The sequence below is a fragment of the Lathamus discolor genome, chromosome 5 (assembly GCF_037157495.1).
Source record: "Lathamus discolor isolate bLatDis1 chromosome 5, bLatDis1.hap1, whole genome shotgun sequence".
NCBI classification, from domain to species: domain Eukaryota; kingdom Metazoa; phylum Chordata; class Aves; order Psittaciformes; family Psittacidae; genus Lathamus; species Lathamus discolor.
In genome coordinates, this window is record NC_088888.1 from 80,917,234 (window position 1) to 80,937,989 (window position 20,756).

The 20,756-nt window shown below is 43.6% G+C and overlaps 1 protein-coding gene across 3 annotated transcripts in view; it reads left to right on the top strand.

The window, feature by feature from the left end:
• The window catches only part of OGFRL1 (opioid growth factor receptor like 1), an 86,654-nt gene that overhangs the window by 58,699 nt on the left and 7,199 nt on the right, over positions 1–20,756 (top strand). Inside the window, exons 1-6 of one of the 3 annotated variants that reach the window (XM_065681434.1) lie at positions 12,069–12,447; positions 14,357–14,443; positions 14,998–15,076; positions 18,832–18,910; positions 19,003–19,069; positions 19,212–19,357. In XM_065681434.1, coding sequence (XP_065537506.1) covers positions 12,178–12,447; positions 14,357–14,443; positions 14,998–15,076; positions 18,832–18,910; positions 19,003–19,069; positions 19,212–19,357 — 728 coding nt within the window. In that variant the 5' untranslated portion in view covers positions 12,069–12,177. Of the gene's footprint in view, positions 1–12,068; positions 12,448–14,356; positions 14,444–14,994; positions 15,077–18,831; positions 18,911–19,002; positions 19,070–19,211; positions 19,358–20,756 lie in introns of those variants that run through there. The other 2 variants (XM_065681433.1, XM_065681436.1) reach the window with 2 other exon arrangements.

Consider the following 20,756-nt stretch of genomic DNA (forward strand, 5'->3'; position numbering starts at 1 on the left):
CCTATTTTCTCCCTCTGTCCTGCTGGAGTTGGGGAGCGAGCAAGCAGCTATGTGGGTGCTTGGCTGCTGGCCAGAGACAACCCACCACAGTCCTTTTTGGCACCTGACGTGGGACTCAAGGGGTTCAAGATAATGACAGATTTGATTGGAGTGTGCTAGACTGAGTTACAGCTGTTACAGATATTTAGCTGTTACTTGACAGGCTGGTACTTAGGGTTGCTGGTCCCAATGATGGTGTATTTATTCCCTTACTTCCTTTCCCTGCTGTTGCTTTGCTCCCTTTCTTGCTGTACATTGAATTCCAGGGCTCATTAATGTTCCTTTCAGCTTTTGCTGTTTTCTGTGGTGTTTATCACTTTGTTTTGCCTTGCCTGGGAAACCCATGATAAAAGCACTGGCCTTGAGCCCAGCCTGGTGTTTGGCCCTTGCATCACTGCCCTCCCAGTCTCCGGAGAGCCGTTTTATGGAGACAGCAGCAGTTCTACCTTACTCCTCTCTGGGAGCTGTTTCCTGGGGAGAGTGAAGCATGGTACCTCCTCCTTCACCTCGGGGGTAGAAACTTCCAGCTTTATTGTAATGACCACTCAGTTTCTTGAACATCCCTATGCAATCGGAGCTCTCGTATGGATCTGTGCTGTGAACCTGATTTTGTCTTCTCTAAGGGGTAGCCAGCTGGTAGGGGATGCAGCACAGAAGCCTTCCCTGAAGCAGCCAGTTCCTGGGTGCAAGCTGTGCATGAGAATTTGGGCAGTACAGAGTTGACTTTCTTCATAGAGGTGCTGTGTTTTGGGTGTGTGGCTAAACCAGTGTTGGTAACCCACCAAAAACCTAGAGCACCGTGTGTTCCCAGGCAGTTTCCCACCTGAGTGCCCCTCCAGGTCCGCCTTTTGCAAAAGGTTGATCCAAAATCAACAAACATTCAGGACTGTCTTCAAGCTTACTTCAGTGTTCTTCCGGCCATCTTGGTAGAGCCCTAGTTAGTGGTGTTTCTCATCAGCTTCTTGTATCATCTCATAATGAAAAGATTGGTTGGGTTTTTTTCTGTTTTGGGGTTGGAGTTTTTTGGGGTTTTTTGTACTGTTACTCCAGTACAGATAATACTACTTTATTATCTGGGGTGCAATATTACATCTCACTGGATGTGCTGATTTCAGCTAAGATAGAGTTAATTTTCTTCATAGTAGTTGGTATGGGGCCATGTTTTGGATTTGTGCTGCAAATAGTGTTGATAACGCAGGGATGTTTTAGCTATTGTTGAGCAGTGCTTAGGCAGAGTCATGGCTTTTTCTGCCTCTCACCCCACTAGCAAGTAGACTAGGGGTGCGTAAAAGGTTGGGAAGGAGCACAGCTGGGACAGCTGACCCCAGCTGACCAAAGGGATATTTCAGATCATATGGCATCATGCTCAGCATATAAAGCTGGCGAAGAAGAAGGAAGGTGAGGACATTCCGAGTGATGGTGTTTATCTTCCCAAGGAACCATTAGGCATGATGGAGCCCTGCTTTCCTGCCCATGGGAAATGGTGAATGAATTCCTTGTTTTGCTTTGCTTGTGCACGTGGCTTTTGCTTTGCTTTCCCTATTAAACTGTCTTTATCTCAACACACAAGTTTTCTCACTTTTACCTTTCTGATTCTCTCCCCAGTTTCACTGGGGATGGGGAATCAGTGAGCAGCTGTGTGGGGCTTAGTTGCCAGTGGGAGTTGAACTGTGAAAGACACTGGAGTAATTGGTACAACTCAGCTAGGTCAGTAGCACTGGAAATGGTCTTTGTGCTTTGTTTTGCAGTTTGTATTGTTCTTTTGCAGCCATGTTAACTGGTAGGTAATAATGTCATGGCTAGTTTACCACAATTTATGCTTGGATGAAGTCCTGAAGCTCTACTGCTATAAATAAAATCCCATGGGTAGCTGTATTTTGAATTTACTAGCCATCTCAGACAGATATACTAACTCTGTAGGCCCAGAAGAGTAATTGGTAATCAGCAGATATTTTGCATTCTCAGTTAATTCACTACCTCATGCCTTGTGCAGGGCTTTTTTAATGGATGTCTTTGTTTAATGGATGTTTTCTCTATTTAAATACTGGATTTTGGAAAACTGGCCTACAGTCCATTTGATGTTTATTTGTTTCATTCACCTTTGAGTATGCTAACTTAGCTATTTCATCTTCCTAAGCTTCTCCTGTAGTTAATGGAGCAAGGGACTCCTTCAGTGTCTTAGACACTTTACATCAGCAAGTAGTGCAAAGCAGTGGCAGACCTGAATAGCAAAGCAGTCAGTGCTGAGGACCGGACACCCACACTGTAAAAATGTTAGGGATTTTCTTTTTTTCCTTCAAAATAGCCCTTGTCCGTTCCCATGGACCGAATGCCCATTGAATCTGGAGTGTATTGGGTACACTCCTGGGCTTCATCTTCCAGTTTACTTGATCTAAAAAACCACAAAGTTCATATTCTCTGAGAATGAATAAAGTGAACCAAAGCCCAGTGGATGGGCAGATTGGGAATTTAACTTTAAAAGCACTTTTCAGATCCAGACTAAAATGCTAATACAAATGCATCCTCAAAGCACCCAAGTCAGAGTGCAGTTCTGAATCTGTTGCTGTGGCAGTCACCCCCTTTCTTCATTCCCCTTACAGCAAGTCTGTGGAGACTCACCAGGTGCTTCACTGATGTGAATTTGGGTGCTGAGAGTTGTGCTGTGTCTTCTATGTGATATCACTGCAGTGCAGAGCTGCCCTCCTGGCAGGATCACACTTTGCCAAGATTCTTTTAAAGCAGCTGAGTTAGTCAGTCATTCATCAGATGGCCAAGCAGAGGAGGCTTAGCCTGGTAATTTAAAATGTGGCCAGGTATTGGAGATGGATGTCTTCTTGGGTAACTTTAGGTATCTTCAGTGTAGATGTCTATATGTAGGTAAGTCAGTTGCTCTCCCTTTATAAAGAAGACAAAGAAAGTTTAAATGTCTGTGTTAGGATTAAATGATTCATGACCTAAAAGTTCCAGTTTTTCTCCACTGACTGTAAGGGGACTCTGAGCAACTATTTAGAAACACAAGTTTCTAAATTCTGCTGATGCCTCAGCCTGCATGAGAAGCCCACTTTTCATATCCATATCTGAGCCAGACTTCAGAGATGTACTTGAGGATTCCTCTTGAGGGCTGGGTTGGGTTTTGGGTTTTTTTTGTGAGATTGACTCACTTGTCTCATTTGCTGTAATTTTCATACCCAGTGTGCTACTGATGACTTGTTTCACAAGTTTTTAATCAGTTCCTAGTGTTTTTTGCCTGGCCCAAAATGTCTCCCAGACATATCAACCATCATTAGTTTTCACCCCACAATCTACTCTCCAATCCCATTAAATCTTAGGACTGCATACAAACATACTGATGCTGGAACAATGTATAATTTATGTCTTGGTGAATGGTTGACAGCATTGATAGCCTGCAGCATATTAACATACCGAATTATCAAGCCCCTTAAAGGAATAATAAATGCTGATTACACCAACATTCTGCCAAAAACATTCCTTTGTAATGTAAATGAAAGAACACACCAAAGTGGTTAGATACATGTCCTACTGCTGTGTCTGCTCAAACCAGTGTGCTGAAAAGGGCTGTTCCTATTCAATCTTTTTAGCCTTAATATGATGCTTACACTACCACGGATGCTTTATTTTTCACTCTGGCACGCCCTTAGGGCTATCGAGTATTTCCCTGCTTAAGGACAGCTATGAGTGGTGTTAGAGGGTGACAAATTTCTTAAAAATGTGATGCAAAAATGAATCGTTTTAATCTGGAGCAGAACAGGGAGATGATCACTGCATCCTCGAAAATGCAAACCTGCACGACAGTGAACTGCTTGTGTCAGAGTCACAGCCAGCTCCCTGTAAAAACATCCAGAACACTCAATATTGTTACTCATGCATGGCTGGCAATCTTTACTTTGTTCTCATCCCAATTCCTTTGAAGAATTCATTTAATGAGCACAAACATGCATCATGGTTTTTTCCTCCTGTGTTCCTTGCAGTGTTGACATTCTCCTGATCTTTACTTGTAGCCTCCCACTACAAAGAAACACCACCACAAAGCACCACAAGCCAGGAAATGCCATCACTTTAATGTTCTTAAGAAAAAAACAATTGGTTTTGTCCCTTTTCACATCAATTTCAAGAATAAAAATTTCCTCCTGTTTGTTAGCCATACGCTTCTGTTGTAGGACGAATATGGGTTGGTTTTTTTTAGGTTATAACAATGATAAAACAAATATATTGTTTAGCTGCTCTTACCCTCTTGGTAAAGACCTTCCTGTCCTCTGAGTAAGCTGATTACCCAGCAAGGAAGCTGCTCCTTGCTTCCCACCCCTGGCTTGGATCAGACCATTTCTTTTATGGCTGTCTCTGCACTGCCTCCTGAGTCTGGATTTGGCTGTGCTCTTTTCCCCGTGTCCTGGTTTATGTTTTGCTTTGTAATGATCTTTGACAATGTATTTCAACAGCTTTATCACAGAATCCCAAGGGTTGGAAGGGACCTCAACCCCCAATCCACTGTTAATTCTGATTTTTTCTGTAAGTACAGTGATGTGGGGTATTTTTAGTCTTTTAGTTTTTTTTTTAACAATGCCATTGATTAACATGTATAATTTGCACTCTCTTGTTCATCCCCAAATCCTGGAATTTCACAGCTCACCTAGTTTATGGGGTTGTTTTTGACAAATTGACTTCTCCCGAATGCAGCTGCAAGCAAAATCCTGGGTATGATGTACCAGAGGAGAACAAAGTACTCATTGTATTGTAGCACATTACCACCAATATTGTGCTGGCCCTCTTTGCCACATGCAAAAGGACAGCGATGTCCTTATTCACTCATCTCTTTATTCAGGGCAGAAGTGAGCCCATTTGGATGCCACCGGTTCATTCAGCCTGGTCAAACGTGGGTATGAAAGAAGAGCAGTATGTTTCCCGAGCACATTAAAGGCTGCCTGTGCTCCAGCTGCCAGGTGGCTTCACGCTGTAACATGGCATGTTACAAAATGAAATGGGCTAATTCTGGAATACTGCACATGCTCACTTTGTTCAGATAATTTTGGTCTCTGCATCAGATTCCTAAAGTGAACATTTGTTATCATATCTGTTAACACGTAACTCAGATTCTCCATAGCAGGAAAATAATTTCCCTGTACCTTGGTAGTTCTTCAGTATCACAAGAAGCAGAATTTCATCTCTTTAAACTTGCATGCTCTATTAAGATGGCAAATACACTTAATGTACTGGTAGCACCATGGAGATAAACAGGGAGAGGATTTTACAGGCTCTAATAACACATTTTCTTCAGAATAGATCAACACAACAGAATAATAGAATTGTTTAGGTTGGAAAGACCTCCGAGGTCATCGAGTCCAACCATTAACCTAGCATTGCTATGTCCACCAGTAAACCATGTCCCTAAGTGCCATGTGTATATAGCATTATGATGAGGCTGTCCTGTGGTGATCTAAGGAAGCCTGTGATAGGCAATATTGCAGAGGCAACAAATAAGATTAAAAAAAAAATAAAAATCACCCTTTCATTCCAAAATCTGTGTGCAGCAACTGCGTACACGGTTTTCTCTAAGATCACATCATGTACTTGGAGTATTGTGTGCACTTCTGGTATCCCCAATATAAGGACATGGAGCTGTTGGAACAAGTCCAGAGGAGGGCCACGAGGATGATCAGGGGACTGGAGCACCTCCCGTATGAAGACAGGCTGAGGAAGTTGGGGCTGTTCAGCCTGGAGAAGAGAAGGCTGCGTGGAGACCTCAGAGCAGCCTTCCAGTATCTGAAGGGGGCCTACAGGGATGCTGGGGAGGGACTCTTCATCAGGAACTGTAGTGACAGGACAAGGGGTAATGGGTTAAAACTTAAACAGGGGAAGTTTAGATTGGATATAAGGAGGAAGTTCTTTACTGTAAGGGTGGTGAGGCACTGGAATGGGTTGCCCAAGGAAGTCGTGAATGCTCCATCCCTGGCGGTGTTCAAGGCCAGGTAGGACAGAGCCTTGGGTGGGATGGTTTAGTGTGAGGTGTCCCTGCCCATGGCAGGGGGGTTGGAACTAGATGATCTTAAGGTCCTTTCCAACCCTAACTGTTCTATGATTCTAAATCAGGGGTTGCACACAGCAGCTCATTTAGACCATGTTGCTTCCTACTACTGGATTAATTTCCTCTCAAGAAACTGGCTGCAGTCTTGTGCCGTGTTTGAAAGGCCAATCTGGGAAGAAACTGAGATGAATCTTAGAGGCTTAAGAACTAGACTGAGACTACTACTCTGACCACCTAGACAGACCATCTTCACGTAAAACACTCCTTTATTAATTTGTTCTGGGCTTTCCTTGGCTGTGACCTTTCACAGAGCCCTAGTACAAGACGCTCCAAAAACCAGGGCTTTAATTAAGGTCTTCAGGGTTGTAATCATAACCCAGCAGAAAAGGGAAGAACATCCACTGGCTTTCGTGAGCTTAATACACTGATCTGTAATGTCTAGCATGATCTACATGAAGTCTTCTCTGCAATTTAATTTTAGATTTCAATAGAAACAAATTTAGGCAAATATGTAACCTGCCTTCCAAGTTTCCAGTTAGTTAATCATTTCCAATGACATTCACTAGAGAAAAATTATTAAGAACTTTATAAATTAGATTTACCTTCTATAGATACTACATCAGGCTTGGCATTTAGCAATCCTGGGGCATTACAGAACTGAAGAAGAGACTTAAATTCAGCATAGTCAGATATTAATTGAGAAGGCTCACGTCCTGTCAAAAATAAGCCAACAAACCGCATTAAAATACCAGTCAGCTACAGCTACTGCATACAAAATACTGTCCTATTTGTGTGACTTTGGACACTTGCCCAAATATATGTTGGTGTACAAATACATTTGGACCCTTGTCTGAACATATGTAACTAATACTGTAACTCCCAGGTATTTCTGTTGTATTGCTGCCTTTCTGCGTTTCTAAAATCTACCTTTGTTTGTTTAAGTATCCACTACAAATCGTTCTACAGTATCTCGACTAAATTAAATTTTACCAACGTTATTTATTTTGCCCTCTTCTGCCATTTATCAAAGTGATTTTGTAGTCTACTTGTATCCTCTAAGGAGGCATAATCCCTCCCAGCTTTTTATCACCTTAATATAAGGTTGGTAAGACTCTCCACAGTTGTTAATTGACCTCACTGGTATCCGATTCAAAACATCCTCCCAAGATAATGATAAAGGATTACAGTTACCTCGTATTTAATTTTTATTAAAATCTTACGGTTATCACACTGATCTACATGCAGCATTAGCTTCCACAAAGCGATGTGGTTTCAATTCTGAAGTCCTTACAAAACCTCATGAAAGAAAAGTATTTTTATACTTATCCATGCTGTTTAAAATGTCTATAAATGTTTATTTATTGAGAGGTAATTGACAGATATTTTGGGTTGGGTTGGGTTTTCAGATATGTCATGTGGGGATCTGTTCAACCTTTCAGATACCACCCTAAGAAGCTATGTAAGGTGCCAGAGTCCCTTCATGAATCCTGACTGCCTCTAATTCACAACCAGAGCGAGCAGTAAGCCGCAACTGTGAAAGAAGACATTGTTCATGGGAAAAATGCACAAACATGGCAAAGTGCAGATCTGCCTCACCACATCCAAATTTAGAGTATTCTTACCTCAGAAGGTCCAACCCATGCCCTTCTGGGCAGCTGAGAGATGGCTGTGAGTAACTGATGACAAAAATAGCAGATGACTCTTTCAGGGGAGGAACTCTTCATTCCTCATTCAGCTGCACAACAGTGCAGCCAGGTCTCAATAGGCACAAAGTGGATGCCCCGTAGCTCTCTAACTGGTGATTTTTGCTGGATGCTGATCTATGTATGAGCTGTTTAATCATCCTTTCTGGAGAAAACTCACTTAGAAACCAATGATAAGTTACAAGGATGAAAAAGAATTGCATGAGAGCTGACTCCAGCTAAAATGGAAAGTATTTCTATGGGTATTTGAAACATTTTGAAGGCTTGCATCATTGGTGCCACTGTCTCTTTTTATTTTAAAGTGCCACACCAACATTCAGTCCATTCAATTTCTAATTTAGGACTTCTTCCAGCCTACTTGCTTCTAATAAACTCCTTTATAGCAGTGAGTAACACCTTACAACATTTCTGGTTGGCAAGGAAAACCTGCACCCCCCTGGCAATCCACCACCAGGCAATTAGGCTTAAGCCAGCCTCTCTTCTCTCACTTCTTGCTTAGCTTGCAAGCGATGCGGTATACCTAGTTATTGACCTTTATGAAATTCCAAAAATACATCCCAGGACTTCAGGAAACTCCATCACATCACCTCAGCAGCATGGACTACTCTAAGTAAGTCAAAGCAGTCTTCTGCTCTTGGCACTGGCTTCCCACAGCAATACCAAGCTAATTAATTTGAATCCCAGTTCTCATCAGTGGTCTGAGATCTAGATCCTTTAAAAATCCTCCTAAAGCTCTATGATAAGATTTGGTTGACAGCTTTGCTTTTCAGGTAGAACTGATCTTTCTATAATAAGGTACGGTTATTTGCACAAGAGACAGAGCTTTCTTGTAAAAAGCTCTTTAGTTTGTGGGATTAATTGCCATGCAAACTAAGTATCATCAGAATCTTCACCTGATTTTTGATGCATGCACAAGGCATGTTTTTGTGGCTTTGCTGTCCCAAGTATAAACATAATGCGCAGGAGTATTAACACAGGCTGTAGCAGAGGAGGGGAGGCAGAGCTGGTCTATACTGGGACCAGCTGATGTTGGTCAGCTGAAGTGGCTAGTCAGCAGGCAGTTGTGACAAGCAGGTTTTGGACATCAGAATTTCTTAAGTCAGTTCCTTCAAACTATGCCAACAGTGTGGGAGGAGATATTGCAGAAAGAGGAAGCAAATCTGCCTTTGCCCCAAATAAGGCCAAAGAAGAGGGAGCTCTCCAAATACTTGAGACCTAAGCATAAGTTTTATAGAAGACTGTTCCTCCAACTGCAGCTCTGGTACCCAGCCTTACTGCTTGCCCTCCTATCGCCTTTTTGTGCCTTCTTGATGGTTTTTCTTTTTTATTCTATATTAAAACGCTGTCCACTGGCAAGAATGAGGCTGACCCTTCCTGTATACCACTTTAATTCCTGGGTATCACACTTCCAAAATGTTCCAAAAGACCTCAAAAGCCTACAGGGAAAGGTCACAGGAATGCAATGAATCCAATGAAAGGTCACAGAAATGCAATGAGAGGAATGCAATGACTTCATGCTAGGTAAGACTGAATAGGGTAGGCCCTTGCATCTTGGAAGAAAACAACACGTATGGAATTAACAGAGGTCTATAAATCCCAGATAGCATGGAGGCAAATAAGGAACAATCATATTCTATTTTTCATTCAAAAAATAAAAGAACTAACTAGTACCAAATGAAATTATAACATTTTTTTAAATCCTAAAATACATGGTAATAACATATATTTAAACTATGTAACATCATTTCACAGTGTAACAGAGGCCAAAAGTATATGTAAATAGTATGGGAATAGGTCCATTAATGGCTATGAAAATGAAGACTCATATGCAGCCTTTTGCACTGGCTGTTTCTAAAGCTTTGGTTTTTCATAAGCTGGGAAGACGTGTCAAAATAAAGGCTGTAAAGTACATGTCCTATTTCTTAAATCCTTCCATAAGTATCCCTAAATGACAATTTCCAGCACTGGAAGAGTGGGTGAGATTGTCTGACGTGTGTATGATCATCCTGTTATCCCAGCCATTATTGTGGAAAGGGGGCCACCTCCACTACTGGGGCTCAGATAGAGAAGGAGTGGGATAGGGTGAATGTTGGGGTGGGGTCTTGGCTGGGACCACCAGGTTTGATCTTGGCCTGAATGGGAGCAGCTGGGTCCTGAGAAGTGCCACAGCTGGCACGATGCTGATTAAGGGGCCTTGGAAAGGATGAAAGGGCTTTGTTAACTTCTACGGAGAGCTGATGAGGAGGAGACAAGGCAGATGATGGTGAGGGCAGGCAGAGACATGGGCACCTCAGGCAGACTGATCTGTAGCTCAGCCATGCAGGCATGGCTGCATCTAGGTGAGCTACAACTGGAAACCAACTTGCCTGAACCAAGGCCTGACCATCAGAGCATTCCCAGTAATTTCCTGTCCTGGGTGGCAGTGAGTGTAGCTTATACACTGCAAATGGACCTGAAGGAGGGCTACCCGTGAGAGTGATATTAATGCATCTAAGCATGTTGCTGTGGCAACTTGAGTTAAAATGATCTTTCAGTTCGTAAAGGGTAGACTGGGAAGCAAGAATCATCATCATCATCATCATGGCTTGACTTCATGAATGAAGATTTGGGAAGGGCTTTACCCACGCTTACTACAAGCGTGCTGATGACTAAAAAGGCCAATGTGGGATAGGCAAATCCGGTTGCAAAAAGCACAGTGGAAGGTCTCCTTGGGTGGTTTAGGTGGGGCATGATTCTTTCTGTGTTGTCTTTTCTCCTCGAGACTAATTCTGTGTGAGTTCTCAAAGGAGACAACGGCATTATGGAGCAACCAATGTCCTGAACCGCCTGCATGCAGGGTTGGGTCTGCAGCTTCCAGTGCCCCTTACCACCTGCCGTTTCGTCCCTCGCCTGTCACTACAGGGCTTTGCAAGTGTGGGTAAACCCTTCGGGTCTGCGCAGTGGATTTTTTAGGTGAGGCACAGCGTGAGTGGAACTGGCCCTACCCTTTACACCTGAGGTTCATCTGCCAGGACCTAGCGAGCTTGGACGGTGACAGCAAAGTCCTCAGGTAGTAGCTCTGATTAGAGTATCCTTCTCTTAGCTGGATGGCCTTACAGAGCTAAACGAGCTGCTTCTGCCTGGGTTTGAAGTTAAGAGTTGTCCTTCTCCCAGGATGGTTGTCCGAAGGCTAGTGAGCCCATCCTGCCCATGGACACACTGACCCTTCAGTTGAGACCTGTCTGGCATGGGAGACCCTACCGGAGGCATATGCCACCACCAGCATAGCTCCCAACCTCACAAAGGCACGCAAGCCCTTTCCCCATGACAAGGGGATGTCCATGAAAGAGGAAGCAAGAATATATAGATGGTATCACCTCTACACTGATGATCCTGATATCCAGTTAATATACTGGCACCTGCACTTGAAAAGGATGCTGAAACATTGAAGCAGAAGCAGAAAAAAAGGCAGCACAAAAATGGGTGAGAGAATGGGGAAGGTAATTTATGGTGAGAGGCTGAAGAAACTTGACCTGGTTTGTTCCCCAATGAGAGGACAGCACAGAACTGTCTTTAAGGGAAAGGCAGAAGCCATGAGTGTGAACTGAATGACTCTGGTGAGAAATGAAGAACACATTTTTAATCAGAAGAGTGAGAGCAGCCACCGGAACGACGTGCTAAGCCTTCAGCTCATCAGGTCTTCACTCCAGACAGCATTTCTGGCATGCTCTAGCCAAACACAAAACATGCTGCCCCTGCCAAATCCGTCCTTGAAAGTCATGTCAGCTTTATCCCCAAACGACCAGGGGTTTTATGAGCGACTGATACTGGCTGGTTACCACACTGTCGACCCCTCCATTCCTGTTTCCTCTGGCCCTTGTACATTCCTAGAGGTGCACCCCACAGCAGCCCTTCCCGTGTCCAGCGGGCAGCCCGTGCTTGCACGCTGCTGGTAACAGGACCGCTTCTGTCACCAAGAAAGCATCTCCTCCACAGACCGCTGCTGCGGGGCAGATGCCATGCCCGCTCCTCTCCATGAACACCGCACCCACTCGCTTTTCTCGTAACCCTTTAGGAGACACCGAGGTCTCCATCGGGAACGGAAACCCCCCGGCGTTTCTGCCGCCACCTCCCTCTTTTCCCCAGGACCGCCCCAGCCCCACGGCCGGGCGAGCGGCGCCCGGTGCCCGCCGCCGCGGCTGGGCAGGCGGGGACTGGACGTGCGTGTCCCCCGTGGAAACCCCGGCGCCTCCAGCTCCGCCCTACGCGTGTCCGTGTGCCGGGGCGGGCGGGGGAGCAGCCCCAGCCGCCGCCCCGCCCCGCCATGCCGCAGCCGTAGGCAGCCCGCGGCCGCAACCAGCCGTCGGCCTCCGCGGCCTCCGGGCAGCGCGGCGGCGGCGGGCCCTGCCCTGCCCGATGGGCAGCCTGCTGAGCGGGGTCAGCTTCAAGGAGCCCACCACGGTGGAGGACTGCGACTCCACCTGGGAGACCGACTCGGAGCCCGAGGCGGCGGAGCCCGGCGGGGAGCCGCGGCGGCAGGAGGGGGTGTGCACCGCCGCCGGAGGCGGGGAAGAGCCGGCCGAGCTGCCCGCCGCACACTGCCGGCCGCAGGAGCCCGCGCTGCCCCCGTCCCCTGCGCCGGAGGAGGGCGAGCGGGCAGAGGCGGACGCCGCTAGCCCCGAGCAGGTACCGCCGGCGCCGGGAGGAGCCGCCGCTGCGGGGAGGCGGAGGCAGGGCGAATGGCGGTGGGGACGGCCCGCACTTGGTGCTGGCCTCCGCGCCGGGCCGGGCAAGGCGCTGCTGCCGCTGTCCCACAGAGCCTCGCCTCGCCTCGCCTCTGCCTCAGGGACCGGCCGGGCCGGGGCAGCCCCGCTCCCTCCCTCCCTCCCTCCCACCCGCCCAGCTCTGCGGCAGCGGCGGGCCGGGGCGCGGGCCCGGGCGGCTGAGGCGGCGCGGGATGCTTCCCGTGGCCTGGAGCGGCATGTGGTGAACTGGCTCCGCGTCTGGAGTGGAAGTGAGCCCATGTCCGCCTTCCCTCCTCGTACGGTTACCTGCTCTTGGGAGAGAACGGGCCTTGAGGGCGTTGCTAGTCCCGCGACTGATGTTTCTAGGGGAGGTTCTGCTTTGCAGCAGATGTAGTCTGGAACTTGGCCTCTAATTAAATGGGTCAAAAATCTGAGCGTTGGGTCGTAGGTGGCAGTGGGTTTGTGACTTCTCAGTGGGCCTGAGGTGAGGAATTTTCAGAGCAAGTTTCTGCCTCTTAGGAACCTCTGAGAATGCTGGCCCTAAAGAAATAAAAGGGTGCTTTGGCAGTAATTTAATTGGAGTCAGAATTGAATGCAGGCTGGGCTAGTTTGGTCTTTCTTTTAGCCTGTTAGATGTATAACCTTTACTGTTCAGAAACTGTGAAATTAAATAAGCATCAGCATTTTTCGCTTTTCTGCTTGATAGCTGGTGATACTGATGCCTTCTGACTGGGTGTCAAAGGGTATTGCTTGTTCAAGAAAGTGTGTTTTGCCTGTAATATGGTCAGAGCTGGTCTTCCAAAAGGAAGAATGAAAACGGGTGCCTGTTTGTTGTTAATATGCTATTGATAAGCAGTGGCAATAATAAAGACAGGTGTCCAGTGCAGTCACAGGGTACTTCCCTTTTTAGGCTTGACTTTAACCTGTCACGTGTATTGAAAGGAGTGGAATGATTTTTTGCAGTAATTCGGCCCTTGGTTGTAGAGGCTTATTTTACGAGATTGAAGGATGCAAAACTCTTCGTTGCAGTTTGGTTATAAAGAGATTGCAAAGGAAATGAAGTTGTTGGTAACAAGTTGAAGTCTGCATGGTAATGCTTCGTTTCCTGATATTCTTCAGTGCATGCAGCTTTTTCAAGTGTTCTCTGAACTCAGTGGGATTATTTTCATTGACCCTGATGGGCTTTGGTTGCTTTAGGTCACAGCTTTCAAACATCTGGGGACTAGTACAAGTTCTTGTACATGTGTGTTTTCTCTAAGCACATTTTTATTTGGGGCCTTAATGGTTCTTCTTACTAGGTTTTAAATTTAAGTTCTGAGAAAACTAATAATAGAAAACGGTTCAAGAAGGTGTTACAACTGCAGTATGGCTTGTCCATGACTATTCATTTTCTTCCACATGATGCAGAGATAGCAATTAAGTCAATGTACACATGACAAATAGTCTTTGCAAATAGTTTGATTGCCCATTCAAAATGAGTAGTGTCTCTGCATTTTCATGTTCAGTTATTTACTTCACCTTGTGCTAGTACTTGCAAGGTTACTTTGAAGTCTTGCATTTGGAAACTATGAGCAACCTGTTGATTTAAATTAAATTCAGTCTCATTGGAATGCCGTGTTATAGCCTTGCTTTTGTATTTTATTTTGATTTTTAAATTTATGTTAAAAGTGCATGGTGTTAGGTATTCAGCAGGGAGGCTTCAGTGTTTGACCAAACAGTGAGCAAATACATGCACTTGTGTTGGTTTACATTGCTGAAATCCATTGTGAAAAATAATTATTTGAATATTACACAAATTTGGTATATAATCTGTTTGTGTATGGTTATTACCTACTTCATAACTGTTTCAGAGTGTTGATGGAACTGAGCTGACAGCCAAACCGAAGAGAAGCTTCTACGCAGCAAGAGATTTATACAAGTACCGACACCAGTATCCAGTAAGAATATTTTATGGTTTAAAACTGCCTTTTTAGTAGGAGATGGCATACAACCCAAACATTCCTAAAACTTTGTGGTGCCTGATGAATATGAGGAATAAAAATTGAGAATCAAAAAGCTGATGCAGAGGCCCAGCATGGGACAGGAGTGAAACCAGGGCACCATCTTTCCATCCAAGGCATATGTGCAAACATGTGAGGTGTGTAAGCCTGGGAGCAGTGGTAGGAGCCCATAAAAAGGCTCATGCCTGTAATGTTAAAGAGGATAGATTACAGACTTTGGACTGCTTATTTGTCTTTCAGGTTTGTTGAGACTTGAGTCAAGGTGCTGTTTTGCTTGCTGCCCAGACCTTGGCCTCAGCAGAAGGTAGCAGCCAGAAGGAACTTGCAGACCCTTAAACTGAGTCTTTTAAGTGCATAAGTAAAACTCTGTGGTTCCTAAAACTCTGAACTTTTTTTGTCCTCAGATTATTCAAAGAACATAATACTGCTTTCCAGATACTCTTGATAGGTTTTTGTAGGCTGATAATGTCATATTTCTTTTCTTTCAGCAGAACTTTAAAGATCTTCGATATCAGAATGATTTGTGCAATCTCCGCTTTTACAAAAATAAAATCCCGTTTAAACCTGATGGTGAGTAATATGTGGCAATAATAGTGATAACAAAAGAATGCTCACTAATGGTAGTAACAAAGTGAGACTGTGGTGATAATTGCAGTGCTGAAACATTAAAGCTGTATAGTTAAATGTTGTATAACTTGAACCTTCTGTGTTGCAGGAGCATGTTGATAACACTGGAGCAGGTTATGCTTAAACCAGAGTTAGCTTGCGCTCTAGGGAGGTGGTGCTTTTCTCATGTGTTTTCAGCATGATGTCACACAGGGCGTTGTTTGCACCACTGCTTCATAGTAGTGGCACTGCTTTTTATTAAACAAAGATAAACTTCTTCCACTATGCTGCACAAACTGTTGCTGCAGGATTAGGAGTGGCAGGAATCCGGGTGTTATCTCTAGCACTGTGTAAGGGAAAAAGAATATGTTGTAACTACCTTCTGTGAGATTATTGTAATAACAATAATAAAACAGTTTCTCTAAGTCCCTAGTGGCTCAGGTGGTGGAGCAGGAACCTCAAATGCAAGGTCATACACAAAGAGGATGAGCTGAAAGACGCCAAATCTTGCTTTAGAGAGTTTGCAGTCGAAATACGAGAGACAAGAGGGTAGCAGACAGATGGGGAAGCAGACGGAGGCAATAAAACAGTCTTGGTTAGAATGATAGGCAACAGCCTCAGTACATGAGAGCTTAGCCATTGGTAAAAAAAAATTTGAAGGCCAAAAAATAGCTTTTGAGAGTTCTAAAAGAATTAGGAGGAGGTTACTCTGAAGATCTTTGCAGAAAGATCCTCTGAGCATGAGAGCAGCTTGGGAGGAGCTACCAGCATGCACACAGGAGTACAGAAGCGAGATGTGGAGGCTGCCACTGAGGCAGGATCCTGTCAGAGGCAGGATCAGTCTCATAGCAACAGATGGGTTCTCATAAGGTAGCAAGGGGCAGGTCACAAAAGGCTTTGGGATTGAAGGCATATAGTTCTTGCTTGAATTTACAGAAAAGGGTTTCACAGTGGAAGAATGCAAAGCGAAAAAAGACGCAGTATAAAAAAGCTGTGGTCTAGAAATATGATCATACCAGCAGCATTCAGGGTAGATGTAAGTGTGACAGGAGGGCACTTTTCAAGGTCAGGAAAAAGCATGTTGAGATGCAAAATGCCACAGTTCTGATAGGAAGCTGGATGGGAAGGAATGTTACACAGAAGGATATAAAGATGTATATATAGGAAGGTTGAAGATGACAGCTGTTTATAGGCAAGATAGTGATAATATCTTCAGCAAGTGAGAAAACAGGTTTTGTGAAAGAATGATAAGACCTTTGTTTTAATCATCTTGAACTTTGTCTAGATGTCTACAGGCAGATGCTGCATTTTTAGCTTGACTGGAAGAAGAGTTAGACCTGTGAATTGCCAATACAGAAGTAGCAAGTTTGGGAGACATCACACAGAGGACAGACATAGAAAGGAAAAGAAGAGCACTGAGGTCCTTGGGAACCTGAGGACCACATGAACCTGAAACTGAAAGTCAGAAAAGGTTGGGGGGGATCCTTTAAAATGCAGAATGAAGGAGCAATTCAAGAGGATTAGCCATGGGAAGAGATAGCCATGAAAGCTAGAGGAGGACTTCCCTCCTAAAATTTGTCAAGAATAAAATTCCTCTTAATACTTCAGGAGAAAACCACAGTTGGTAGTGTCAAAGGTAGCTAATAAGCCATGGAGGCTGAAGCGTTGATGGCTGTGAGCTCTGGTTATGCATAATTCTTCACTGAGAATGAGAAAGAGTAGCCAACACCTTGACATAAGTCTGTGAATCTGTGAGACTGTTCACAGGGAGTCTAAGCTACCATGTTAGGGACTGAATTATTGGGGAATGTTACTAAAAACATTTCTAGTACAATATTATATCTGAAGTTGTCCTAGTTTTGGCTGGGATCAAGTTAATTTTCTTCCTAGTAGCTGGTACAGTGCTGTGTTTTGGCTTTAGTCTGAGAACAATGCTGATAACACGCTCATGTTTTAGCTGTTGCTAAGTGGCACTTACCCTGATCAAAGACTTTTCAGTCCCTTATGCTCTGCCAGTGAGGAGGTGCTCGAGAAGCCGGGAGGAAGCAAAGACAGGGCACCTGACCCAAACTAGCCAGAGGGGTATTCCATACCACAGCACGTCATGGCCAGTATATAAACTGAGGGGAGTTACCCGGAAAGGACTGGTTGCTGCTTGGGTCAGGCTGGGTATTGGTCAGTGGGTGGTGAGCAATTGTATTGTGCATCACTGTTTGGGTTTTTTTCTGCCGTTCCCTTCCCCCCCTTCTCCCCCCTTTTTAATATCTTTATCCTTATTATTTCCCCTTTCATTACTATTAGTAGTACTATTAGTATTGAACTTTATGTCAAATATTAAACTGTTATTAACCCATGGGTTTTATTTGGGGTATTTTTCCGATTCTGCTCCCCATCCCTTTGTAGGGTGGAGGTGGATGAGCAGCTGTGTGGTGCTTACTTGCCATCTGGGGTTAAACCATGACAGAATTTTAATTCCATGACCTACTGATTCTGCTTGTGGTTCTGACTCGAAACTAGCCTGTTTGTCTCTCTGCCCTGAGCAACAAGTTTTCCAAGATGAAACGTAGGTTGGATACAGTATGTTGATGCTGGGAGGTCCTCTTTGCAAGGTCCTTTCCTAGCCTCATCTGTACTGGAAACCCCATGTTCTTAGCCCCTTTGTCTGCTTTCTCCATTTTGTGAAGTACCAAACAAGTTTTCCTTTGTCATTGAGACCCAAGTGGAAATTTTCACTGTGGAGAGAGAGATCTCGAGTGTGCAACAGGAGACTGTCTACACGGGGCTTTGAATTTTTTAGGCCACTCCTATGCTATTTGACTTTGGGAGGGGCCATGCAGCACTGGTGAAACTTTTTGGTTTCAGAGTGGAAACAGGCTAATGCTGTGTGTTTATTCATGGAAGGAGACCATGCAGATTTTGGGACAAGAAACATCATTTTATGTACTTTTGTGTATTTGTGCAAGTACCCAGAAAAGTGCCCTGGCCCTTGACTGAACGTCATAAGATGGTCTCGGTGCAAAGAACGATTAATTTCTTTTCACATTTAATTTGTCCCCTTTTTCTATCACTGTGTCTTTCCAAGAAGAACTGACTGAACTCCACAACTGTTTTCAGACCACTAAAAGTTGAAATTCTTATTTGTTGAGCATGACCTGAGAACCCAAGTTCAAACCTATAGAAGTGGCAGCAAGATTCTTGGCCACAGCTAACTGAGAAAGATTTCCCAGTCATAATGTTATTTGCAGATGGAGAGATGCCTGGAATGGGAGACTTCTTGAAGAGTTGAGACTTTGTCGTACTAGGACGAGATATATATGTATTATATATGTAGAGTTTTGTCATGTTAAAGCAGTGACGTTGATTCACAATGGAGTAGTGGTTTGTTAATTACTGTTCGGTCTGATAAAGGGATCTAGGACATAAGAAGTATAATTTACAGAGGTTATTGTCACATACCCTCTGCCGGCAGGTAACTTTGCATAAGTTTTTTTTGTCTTGAAATTTGATAAATCTCTCACTTTTAATTAAGTTTTAGTAACTAAAATAATTTTGATTATTTTTTTAATGGCTGTAATAGACCTAGTGAGTATGTGAAAAAGTAGCATGTGAAAGAGAATTAAAGTATGTATTGTATCATTATGTTAACACAGCATGTACTATATGTAGCTGAATACTGGTTTTGATGGCTACTTAACCGTTTTCAAATTGTTTTTATGCAGGGGTTTATATTGAAGAAGTCCTAAATAAGTGGAAAGGAGACTATGAAAAACTGGAACATAACCACACTTACATACAGTGGTTTGTCATTTATTACCTATTTCTGTTTCAAAGCATTAATTTGAGTAAGTGTTCATGTAGCATGAGCTGTAATGTGCTTTTTCTTTTAACAGGCTTTTCCCACTGAGGGAACAAGGTCTGAACTTCTATGCTAAGGAATTAACTACATATGAAATTGAGGTAATACAAATTGAGCTCCATACAAACTATCACATTAATTTTGATACATACCTGCTTTTTGTTATGTAGAGTTGTTTTATACAATGTAGAAGTACTTGCTTTAGTGCCACTTAAAATTTTGGACTTATTCTTTGTTTATTAGGAATTCAAGAAAACAAAAGAAGCAATTAGAAGATTCCTTTTGGCTTACAAAATGATGTTGGAGTTTTTTGGTATAAAGCTAATTGATAAAACTGGAAACGTAGCACGAGCTGCTAACTGGCAAGAAAGATTTCAGCATTTGAATGAGTAAGTAATGACATGCACTCCACTCTAGAACTGCCACAGAATCTCTTTACCCTTTTATTTTGTAGAGAAAGGGAAGATATATTTTCCAAAGATTGCCAGGAAAAAGAGAATAAGAAATAGGCAGTGCCTGGTTTGTGTCTGTATGTACATTTCTCCTTCCCCCCCCCTTTTTTTTTCTTTTTTCAATTGTGCCTGTTGCCCATTACCAATCTAACCAATATATGGAATTATCTGAAAATACAAGTTTAGGTGCTGCTGAAGAAGATCACAGTTCCAAATTAATTTGTCATGCTACCAAATGAATTTTCACCTGATTCCAAAGTGCTGCTTCACAATAGGAAAGAACAAGTGGCTTATCTTTGTATTCACATTTCTTCTTGAGAAGATTAAAATTCTCCACACCTTTATGGAAACTAAATAGCAAGATTTCCCTCCCTCCTCAAAACATGAAATACTATGTGTTTAGTACTTTTTAGTTGCAGTGCTTAACTGGAGAGGTTTAGATATGCGTTAAGTCAAACTTCAACCCAACTTTCAGCAAATTACTTCTGTCGCTTTTCATCAGCATTGTGTCAAGCATAAGTTTGCACTGAATTTTGTCCCATGCTGATTAATTGTATCAAAATCTGTCTTCAAATCTTGCGATCTCTGTCCTGATACTTCTGACCTTAGAGCTGGGGATTGCTTTGTTACAGTGTTTTCTTCTCCCAAAGCTTGTATTGCTGATCGATAACTTTGGGTGAATAGTGGGAATATTTTTTTATTAATTTTACTTAAATATTATGTCAGCCAATATGGGTGTGGGCTCAGACTCAGACTACAGATGAAAAAAGGTTTTGGGAAGCCCAAATATTACTCGCTGCACACTTTTACAGTGTAATTCCTGTATTCTCATCAGTGACTAGCTACACAGTTTCAAGTCGTGAATTGGGACGCTTTTTACCTAATTTTAGCCATCTGCAACGTACACATTTAAGTTTTACTTTTACTTATGTGTACATTATGGAAGAAAGATCCCTTCACAAGAACTTCCAGATTATAGTTCATTCCATTTGTCTTAGACATTTCTTACAACAGTGGGACTTGCTCTCTAGAGGTGCCTGGTTTTCTTCCAGCACTGACTGTATCAGAAGTGCAGGTAGCTACTCTGGGTTGGAGACCCAGCTTTCAGATAGCTTAAATGAAGTGCAATGAATCCTGTTCCGTAGCTCTATTATGGCAATACACTCCAAAACTCTTATTATATAAAATGACTGGGTTTCTCCTTAGAAAGAGTACATACAGAAGAAGGAATCAAAATCAGTACAGACTTTGATTTTATGGGGGTTTTTTTGCCTGTTGCCTCATTGCACTGTACAGACACTAATTTTCACTCACAATGTCCTAGCAAAGGAGGTGC